This window comes from Blennius ocellaris, assembly GCF_963422515.1.
Source record: "Blennius ocellaris genome assembly, chromosome: 5".
In the NCBI taxonomy this organism is placed as follows: Eukaryota; Metazoa; Chordata; class Actinopteri; order Blenniiformes; family Blenniidae; genus Blennius; species Blennius ocellaris.
Window position 1 is genome coordinate 20,901,258 of NC_137654.1, and position 9,944 is coordinate 20,911,201.

At 43.7% G+C, this 9,944-nt stretch overlaps 1 protein-coding gene across 1 annotated transcript; it reads left to right on the forward strand.

The window, feature by feature from the left end:
• LOC308130785 (YTH domain-containing family protein 1-like) lies at positions 1 to 6,809 on the forward strand. Its single transcript, XM_080497239.1, has 6 exons — positions 1 to 384; positions 1,170 to 1,194; positions 2,746 to 2,825; positions 3,418 to 5,067; positions 5,438 to 5,482; positions 5,649 to 6,809. Exons 1-6 carry the CDS (start codon positions 358 to 360, stop codon positions 5,673 to 5,675), a joined length of 1,854 nt encoding a protein of 617 aa, XP_080353365.1. The 5' UTR covers positions 1 to 357; the 3' UTR covers positions 5,676 to 6,809.
• Positions 6,810 to 9,944: the final 3,135 nt, after the last annotated feature.

Below are 9,944 nucleotides of genomic sequence, written 5' to 3' on the forward strand. Positions count from 1 at the left end.
AAAAGCCAAAGTAAGAGGCGACCGACAGCAGAAAGACCTGAAAGGTCCACAATCGTCGACACGTAGGACTCAACTAGTTACAAGAACCTGCTCGTGGACCTCGGCTGCTTTGGGACTCAGTACCGTGACTGTCTGTGGTGAATTTTGGAAGTTGGGATCCGTCCTCAGAGCGGAAAATCTCCAGCTGAGCCTGCTGCTGCTGCTGCTGCTAGCCAGTAGCCACACACGCTAAGCGGCACAGCTAGCCCACTGAGCTAACTGGGACTGAGCCGTGAACTTGCTCTCAAAACCACCGGGCTGGAAAATTCAGTCACAAGCTCGGGCTCTGTGAAAATCCAGGGACTTGCTTAATGAATTATGTCTGCCACAAGCATTGACCCTCAGGTAGGAAGGACGCTTCGCCTCGCCAGCTGCCCGCTAACGGCTCACTGGGGCTCCGGCTATTCCTCGGAAGTGCGAGCTAGCCACGTTAGCATGTAGCCGGGTTGCGCGTCGCTGGCGAGTTTAGCCGCATTCGGTTCGTTTATTAACTGCTTTTATCGGCATGAGTGAAGGGTGACATTTGTGTATTTGGCGAGGGTCTGTTGTCAAACCCGTCTTCAACGTGAAGCGTGTATTTTTTGACGGATGTTTTAAGGGGAAAAAGCCCCAGCCTGCTGCTCAAAACGTGAAACCTAATGCTAGTTAACACAAAGCTAACTTGTGTGTTCACTGACTTTGTCAGTGTTACAAAGTCTGGATATATCGACGTGTCTGATGCTTGTTGAGAAAAAAATATAAATGAAGTTTGAAGCTTCCTGAGCCATCTTGGGGGTGAGGAAAGCCATTTCCCACAGGCTACGTTGGTTAGCAAACTTCATGCTAGCAATAGCCTATAAACTAAAACTAAGTACCATGACTTCTGCTGTAATCAGACTCCTACACGAAAGAAATCAGAAGAACTGGGGCTGTGTCGTAAAGGTTTTGTGCATTTAACTTTCAGTGTGACGTCACGTAAATGTTTTGCGTTGCCTCCTTTAAGGAAGTAGTCCCATGTCTTAACTCCGAGGCAGTAAATAGACATACGCGGATTGTACTCAATCTCTGCCTACAGGAGAGATTTCAAACTGAGAAAAGAAAATAACCCTGTTTTCTCTCTCTTCTCTCTGCTGTGGTTCACCATGATCCAGAGATCAAAAGGACAAGCGTCTAAAGGTGAGTTCTGGATCAATATCTTGGTTTTGAGTTTAATTGGGGGCCACATTATCTAAATAAAAATGATTGGATTGAGATGACACAAAGTGCTCGTTTTGGACTGTCAGTCAGATGATTGAGGCCATCTCACATACTCAGAGGTCTGCGCAGTGTCTTTGTACATCTCTAAGTCAAATAAACATTGTCTTTTATATATAGATCTGTATGATATTACTGAAAAGAACCCACAAGTTTGCATTCATTCAGCCTTTCATTAGTATTGCAATGAACTGCATTCAGGTCCGTGTAAAGCACACTATTCTAATGCAATAGCAAACACCCTGTCCAATGTAACAATATGCTGTTAGGCAAAGCTGTTTCTCAGACATGCAATCATACACTACTGGCACGGTCCCTCATATTTTTGGAAAATAACCACAATCCAAAATGTTGCAACTGTGGTGCATGAAAGCATGTGCTACAATGATTTGCAATGCTTATTAACCTGTTATTGTACTTAGACATGTCAGATGATGCACTGAGATATTTTACACACATTTTGCAGCTTGTATCTGAAGGTTTGCTCACTGTTGTGGCTCCCTGAGTAAAACATCTATCTAAAACTTCTGAAACATGCAGATCACTTGAAGTGTTGTGGCAGCGCCGGACTCTCAATCATTAGAGTTGTGTGCTATAGGGACGAAAGCAGACAGGGCGGCGGGTGTGAGAGGCAGGTCTCCAGCAGCTCTGCAGTCCTCTGGAATTTTTGTTTCATGATGAGCTCAATGTTTTCTATTGGTCAAGCATTTGAAGTGCAACAGCTGACGTCTTATCACCATCGGGGCTCTGTTTAAGAGTGATGGGAGGAGCAATCATGATCAGGAGGTGTTTACCTGCTGATCTCCTTCCCCATACTCACCTCTGCTCCTGAACCATGACCGAAAGGGGGAGATTATGGATACAAGCAGCTCTCCACATTAAGAGGAGCCAGTTGAGGTGGTCCTTCTCATCAGATTGCCTCCTGGTCAGGATGAGACCCTGTCAGACCACCCGGAGTCATGATATCTGGTTTGGTCTGAGAGTGGCTCCTTGATGTTCGCGTGATGTTTTGGGGCACTTGGATGTCTGGGATTCTTTGATATTTCCTTATAAACAGGAAAGAAGGTTGCTCGAATTATGCTCTTATGCTATGCCATAATTGTGAATTATGTAAATATACATCAGATATGTGATTTTTCTATTTATCTGAGGGTGCTCTGCGGTGGTCAGAGGATGGAGTGACAGACAGCGGCCACAGGATAGACTCTTATAGTTGGTTTTCATGTTTGTGTGGAGACCGACTTTAAACTTCAATAGTCGATGTGTCTCTGTATCGCACGGTTATAGGAGTGTCATTAAACAATGAGATGCATTTTAAATACTTGAACAGCTTCAACCAATCATACAAGTATCTGTGAATCTTCCATGTGGAGAAACTTGATTTATAATTGATTTATAACCTGTCATTCTTTCTCTCACTTACAGGTAAATGTTTTTTTTTTTTTAATGTAAATGTACTTTTGTTTTTTCCAGTGCAAAATGGTTCATTGCATCAGAAAGAGACTGTCCATGACAATGACTTTGAGCCATACCTCACTGGTCAATCAACTCAGGTAATATCCCACACAGTGCATTATAAAACGTCATTTTATTACAAATATGTACAGAATCATTTAAACGATCAAATGTCATTGGCACAAATTGACATGACTGACCACAAGCTGTTGCACAAACAGTATTGTTTAGAAAGTTTCTTTGCATTGTACTGGATGGTATTGTAAACTGATGAGAAAAACTCTTACCTGCCTCAGGAAATAACCTTTGAAAGACCATGTTGCATGTTTTAGTAGGGCTGAAGACATGGGAATGTCTGATCTGAGAAGGGCAAATATCTGCGTCAATATGTGAGAGTTCATTGGGTTGACCAAAATTGAAAAGACAGGCCACGTATTATTATAAGTGCAGGTGTCGAAGTGACTTAGTTGTAGAGGAGAACTTTTGAAAATGCTAAAACATATTATGACTTGCAACTGTTACAAGTATCTGGAAAACTTCATATCAAGTTTAGTTTTCCTAATGAGGCTGAAAAGTCCTGGCTTGTTGCACATTGCTTGTTGTCAAAAAGTTATGAAGTAGTTTGACAGGAGAATGATTTTTTTTTTTTACTTGCTGTTGTTGTAACTCTGCTTACTTTCATTCATATAGAACAACAGCTACCAGTCCATCACCGATCCCTACATTTCCAGCTATTACGCCCCTTCAATTGGATTTCCGTACCCCCTCAGTGAAGCTCCCTGGTCCACAGGTGGAGACCCCCCTATTCCATACCTCACCCCCTATGGACCCTTGAGTAATGGAGACCATCACTTCATGCCGGACACAGTGTTTGGCCAGCCAGGGGGCCTTGGAAGCAGTATCTACCCCCATAGGTTTAACTTTTTCCCTGAAAACCCTGCCTTCTCTGCTTGGGGCACGAGTGGCTCTCAGGGCCAGCAGACTCAAAGTTCAGCCTACGGTGGCAGCTATAGCTATCCTCCCAGCTCCCTGGGGGGCACTCTGGTGCCTGATGGTCAGACGGGCTTTCACAGCGACACCCTGAACAAAGCCCCTGGTATGAACAGCTTGGAGCAGGGGATGGTCGGCTTGAAGATCGGTGGGGACGTCGGCGGCCAGGGGTCCGTGGTCAAGGCTGTGGGGTCTGTGATCGGCGGACCTGCGGTGGCAGCCGCTGGAAATGGAGGCACGCCTATTGGAATGCCCCCGCCCAAACCCGCCTCCTGGGCTGCCATCGCCAGCAAGCCTGCCAAGCCACAGCAACTGAAGTCTAAGGTGAAGCCCGGGATGCCCAATCCAGGTGGGGCCCTTCCCCCACCGCCCATTAAACACAATATGAACATAGGGACCTGGGACAAGGGCCCAGTAACGAAAGTAGCCACAGCTCCACTGCAGCAACAGCAGCAGCCTCTCGGCCTGCCTCATGCCATGCCACCTCAAGCCGCCATGCAGCAAGGACCCATGCAGCCACCTCCCCAATCTTTGGTGCAAGCCCAAATGCAACCTATGGCCTTACAGCCCCAGCCCCCCCATCACCAGCACCACCAGCCGCAACTTCAACCCTATCAAAACCACACCCAGCCCCCACAACCCCAGACCCGCTGGGTTGCCCCTCGCAACCGCAACCAAGGCTATGGGCAGGGCGGTCTGTGCCATGACGGCAGTGGTATGATGGGCATGGTTGGTGGTGGAAACAACGGCCCCCATCCATCCGCCAACCAGGGACCCGGTGGGGAGTCCCACCCGGTGCTAGACAAGCTGCGTGCCTCCCATAGCTACAACCCCAAGGACTTTGAATGGAACCTGAAGAATGGACGCGTTTTCATCATTAAGAGTTACTCCGAGGACGATATTCATCGTTCTATCAAGTACTCCATCTGGTGCAGCACAGAGCACGGCAACAAGCGGCTGGACTCGGCCTTCCGGGCCATGAACGGCAAAGGTCCCGTGTACCTGCTGTTCAGCGTCAACGGCAGCGGGCATTTCTGCGGCGTTGCAGAGATGCGCTCACCAGTGGACTATGGGACCAGCGCCGGCGTTTGGGCGCAGGACAAGTGGAAGGGCAAGTTTGACGTGGACTGGTTGTTTGTTAAGGACGTGCCTAATAGCCAGCTGCGCCACATCCGCCTGGAGAACAACGACAACAAGCCAGTGACCAACTCCCGCGACACCCAGGAGGTTCCTCTGGAGAAGGCCAAGCAGGTGCTCAAGATCATCACCACCTACAAACACACCACCTCCATCTTTGATGATTTCTCCCATTACGAGAAGAGGCAGGAGGAGGAGGAGGAGGTGCGCAAGGTGTGTGAAACCGCCTCCATGTTTTACCTTCAGTAAAGTGGAATTGTCTTTGGTTGGCCTTGTGTTGATGATAACCGTAGTATGAAATAGGTTTGGTTTGTCTTCCAATCACAATGTTGATATGCAAGAGGAATAAGTAGAGTAGCTCAAAAAAAAAAAAAAAAAAAAGTCAATGATGATGGATGTGAAGGTTTGTGTTTTGCAGTTTTACTGGCAAATTGTACCCTTAGCACAATCTGTGTCATTAAGTTCTGGTTTATGTTTTAATCTGGTGGTATTTGTGAAAACGTGATCTTGTGACGGAAATAATCCACCTCACTGAGGTTGATGCGGTTTTAATTTGATTGCTGCTCTTTGCTCTTCTTGACAGACCTTTGAACCTCCACAGATACAGAACCGCTCCCGGTTGGATCAGGTAACCACAGTTCATGTTTTCTTGTTAGTGTCATTCACTTCTGTCTCGATGTTTTCTTTGCTGATAGTTGCTTTAGATTCTCTCTCAAAAGAAGAAGAAACAAAGTGCACACATCTTTTTCATGTCTAATTGATTTATTTTGTGTTGTTGTTCCCTTTCCAAACAGGAGCGCCAAAACAGGAATAAACAATAGAAGACATTTATCCTTGGCTTGATCAACAGTTACACTAGGACTTGATTTAAAAGACAGAAGATTATGAAAATGCAACCAAGCCCTTCTCTCTCTTTCTCTCTCTTTTTTTTTCTATTTAATCCCGGTGAATCTCTGCCATTGTCGAGACTTGTGCTTTTTTTGCCCCATGTACCACCGCCACCACTTCTTGTGCAGGGATAACAAGCTGATTTAATGTATTACCTAGCTGCAGCCACACTCTTGAAGTTCAGTCTTTTATTTCGTTTTTTTTTTTTTTTTTTTTTTTTTATCTATTTTCCTTCCCGTTCCATCATCTCTCTCTCTCACCAGACTGGTTTTTCTGTCTCTTGCCCTCACCCCCCCTCCTCTTTCCAATCGAATCAGGGTTTGACTGCACCATGGAGGAAACAAAACACAAAAAAAAAACCTGCCACTTTATATTTCAGTACAATCAGGAACGGATGTGTCCTGCCCCTATTTGTCCATTTGGGGGCAACATTGCCATGCTTCAGAGGTTTAACTGTGCCAACAGGGTTGGAGGATCCCAAAGGCAATGTCAGACTTGGAACTGCCTGATAACAAAACTTCAATGGTTTATCTATTTTTCATTCAAATCGACAAAATCTCTATTTTTTGGCTTACTACTGACAATTTTCATTTCAGAAATCCTGTTTTCTGGAGCCTTAATGTTTTGTTTTGTTGTTTTTTTGTTTTGTTTTGTTTTGTTTTTTTTCTTTCTTCTAATTATTGGTGACTTCTCAAAAGAACTGCTCAAACAGTGACACTGCTGGAGAAATCAGGGATAGTGTGAAGTCACACAGGACTCGAGACATTTCAGAGGAGGAATTGCAAAGGCCTCTGGGAAAGAAATAACGGATGTGTCCTCCACAACCAGAACTCTCACCATTAAAATCAAAAATTGTACTATTGACACCTTTTCACACCCCCTCCGCTTTGCTTTCGTTTGGATGTTCGTCTGGAAGGGGTCTTTTCTGTGTTTCGACAGGAGATTCTGTTTGTGTACACAGCCCAGTCTGAGAGAATTGTCGCATCCACCATTTTAAATTGCTTTATGAGAATTATATAGTGATGTAACTGCTACATTGAATGAATTGTTGCTTGAAGTTATTTTTGTTCCACAAAAAAAAAAAGGGGGGGGGGGGGGGGTTCACGTTTGTCCATTCACCGTCATTCTGTCTTAATCCTCGTCTTTGTTTTCTTTTGTTTTTTCCCCCCTTGAATTTGGTTTTGCTAAGTCTATCATGTTGGTCGTAATGCTAAGCTTTAACGTAGGAGCCTATATATTCATGGAGAAAGCCTAAAAATGTATAACCTAAAAATTAATGTAACTGATTTAATATCAAGTAAGAAAAAATATGAATGAAATGTGGTTTCTGTGTGTTTTTTGGTTGTCGCAACTAAAGTTTGTTCTAGACTGAAACCATTGATTCTGATACAGTAAAATACTTTGAGGTATGTTAACAGAAAAAAAAAAAGATTGGTTATTTTAAAAGGAAAAAAAAAAAAAGATGAAATCTTTAATAGTTGTGAGTGGCCATGCATGGTGAAGCGATTCTCCTCCCTGCGGTTTGTCTTTCAGCTGGAGCGCTGTCATTCGGTGACCCGTTATAAAAACAATGTGACGTTCAGAATCAAATCGGATACTTTTTTTTTTTGTTGAGATCAGCAGGTTTTCTCCTCTTGACAAGTTTTGAGGTTGTCCCTTCAGTGTTTTGTGGATGCAGAAATGAATGCTGCTATCAGACATGGCTGCCTCTTTCAATTTCAATGTGTTATTTTCCCCCTAAGTAAGAGTTTTAATTTGATGTGGCCTCCTAATAAGCGGATTCCAGTTGAGTTCGTTTTGGACGATTTGAATCAAAAAGGATGATATTGTCACTTGCTCCTGTATTCAATAACGTGGCCCGAACAGTTCAGTTTTTTTTTTGTATTGTTTAAGGAAATGAATGCGCATTATGATCTGCTGGCTCTTGTCTGAGATTTATGACACTGAAATGGCAGAAATGCTGCACTTTGAGGACGTTGTTGGTTCGAGTGAGGATGCACTTGTACGTGTGAAGCAGCTGTGTGTTTTAACCTGGCCAGTGTACACACACACACACATGCACACACACACACCCTCTGCAATCTAAAGAACTAACCTCTAGAACTACAGCCTTTCTTATTCATCTCCTTTTTACCTGCACTAATCAATAGCTAGGTTGATCCGAGCAATAAGGTGAACGCCCTTCACACGTTTGCCTTCGCCGCCGCTCTGTCAGGAGGAGGCGAGAAGCCGAAGGATGTCACCGAAGACTTGTGTCGCAGCCACAGCCGACTCTGTCTCAGGAAGCATGACGTGGTGTGATTGTAGTTGGGGGGGGGGGGCTTATACGTGCACGTTGACGATAACCGAAGGTGTGTGCCGCGAGAGCGATGTCCAGATAGCCATGAAAGTATATTTATCAACTCCACAAAAAGGATCAGTGAACATGAAATAATAAATAACCTTTTTGATTATCTTATAGGCAACAGCTATAGTGGGCGTATCTTGTTCAAGAGACCTATCTTGGTTTTTCTCTATAGAAGAAATCAAGCCTTAATAAACTGTCCATTCAGAAATTGCTTTGTCTCGATGTCATGAATTTTTCTATAGTGACTAAAGAAACACTTGAAACGCCCTCACACACTGAGGGGAAGCTCAGCAGAGCTCAAATGTCACTCGGAAGGTTTTTTTCCTACAGTGGATTTTTCTTTTCACAAACCTGACAGCAGCTGTAAATATGGCACAGGCAAGTAAATACCTGAACTCCTTTGGAGGGAATTTAATATGCATTTAGAAGAAAGGTGGTCTTAAGATTTGTGTTTAGGATTTTTTTTCCCCCCATACCTTTGAGTTCTAGAGCAGAAAAATTGCTCTTCAGTTAATGAAGTAAATGAGTGGAATTGTTTTCAGAACCAGCACTGGGTTTTCTTTTGACTTCCTTGGCAGGAGCTCTCCATGGTGCTGATTCATGCGAGCTGCTGTTGGGATGATCTCACAAAAGGAGGTCATACGCAAAAACAACTCATTTTAAAGTGAATCTGGAGATCACCATGTTATTGGATGTCATGATCTTTTTGTGTTACACATTTCTTTAAATGGCTCGTCTCCAGGTCACAGCATGATTCTTCCCTGCTGCAAATCTGCAATTCAACATTGGCGCTCAGTTCTAAATCTTCTACTCTTTTGAAATGATCGTGATCAAATACATTAATACTTGTCATCGTGCAAAGGTGGCTTTATCGTGTACAGTTCCTTGTACAGCAAATAATCACAAGAACGAATAGAAAGCTCAGTGTAGGTTAGACTTTATTTGACAAATCAAAAGACATACATCAAACTGAGGGGGAAAAAAAACTTTACAAAACTTATCACAGTCAAGCTTTATATCAATGAAAGAGGGGAAAACATGCCTAAATAAGTAAGTACTCAAAACTATAGCTGAGATGGAATATCCTGAGGATATTTGTTTACGCCATTCAAGTTTCCAAGAGCCCAAACATTGTAGTTGCTTTATCCAAGTAATATAAGTGAATCAATGAAAATGGGCTTTTTTTTTTTGGCCAATTTAAAAATCATTTTATTTATGTATCATAATAGTTTAATTCTAATTCAATACTTTTTTTCTTAAAAACCTAATATGCATCTCTCAAACGACTCTTCTCAACTCAACGTATAAATGCTCTCCACACACAAGACACAAGACTTTGAACTTTGTAACGTCAAATAAATACATTTAAAAAAATCTAATTTGAGCAAATCCAAATAATGACACTCTTATTTTGTGTGATATGATCGAACTCAGCCCAGCAGCCTTGCTTTGTGGGGCCTCGAGTGGTCTCGTAATGCGCTGTGAGAGAGACGCCTGCAGGTGGCATTGGATCGCTTAGATTTCTATATGCTGACTCCGTCTGAATAAACACTGCAGCCACCGTCAGTTTGTATTCCTGGAAGGCTCCTCTCCGAGGTGTGGGCCGCACAGTGAAGGTGTGCTGGACTGGAACTGGTGGCCCACTTTCACAACAGAATTCACTAAGTTTCGAGCGAAGCTGCACCTGTGAATTAATCCCGCTGCACGTTGATGATGGCCTCTTTGTCGTTGTGTGGGACATTTTCAGTTGGCACAGTGGGGCGTCGACACGCCACAGAAAACTGTCGCACACATTTCATACTAGGATTTAGTGGTGGGAGCTCCAAAAGCGGTGAACATTTTCAGCATCACACAC

Bases quoted from the DNA above. Each gene is read 5' to 3' on its own strand.
- LOC308130785 (XM_080497239.1), top strand. From the start codon at position 358: ATGTCTGCCACAAGCATTGACCCTCAG. The intron at 1,195-2,745 runs GTGAGTTCTGGA...TGTTTTTTCCAG, and splicing joins AAAAGGACAAGCGTCTAAAG to TGCAAAATGGTTCATTGCAT. The intron at 2,826-3,417 runs GTAATATCCCAC...TCATTCATATAG, and splicing joins TCACTGGTCAATCAACTCAG to AACAACAGCTACCAGTCCAT.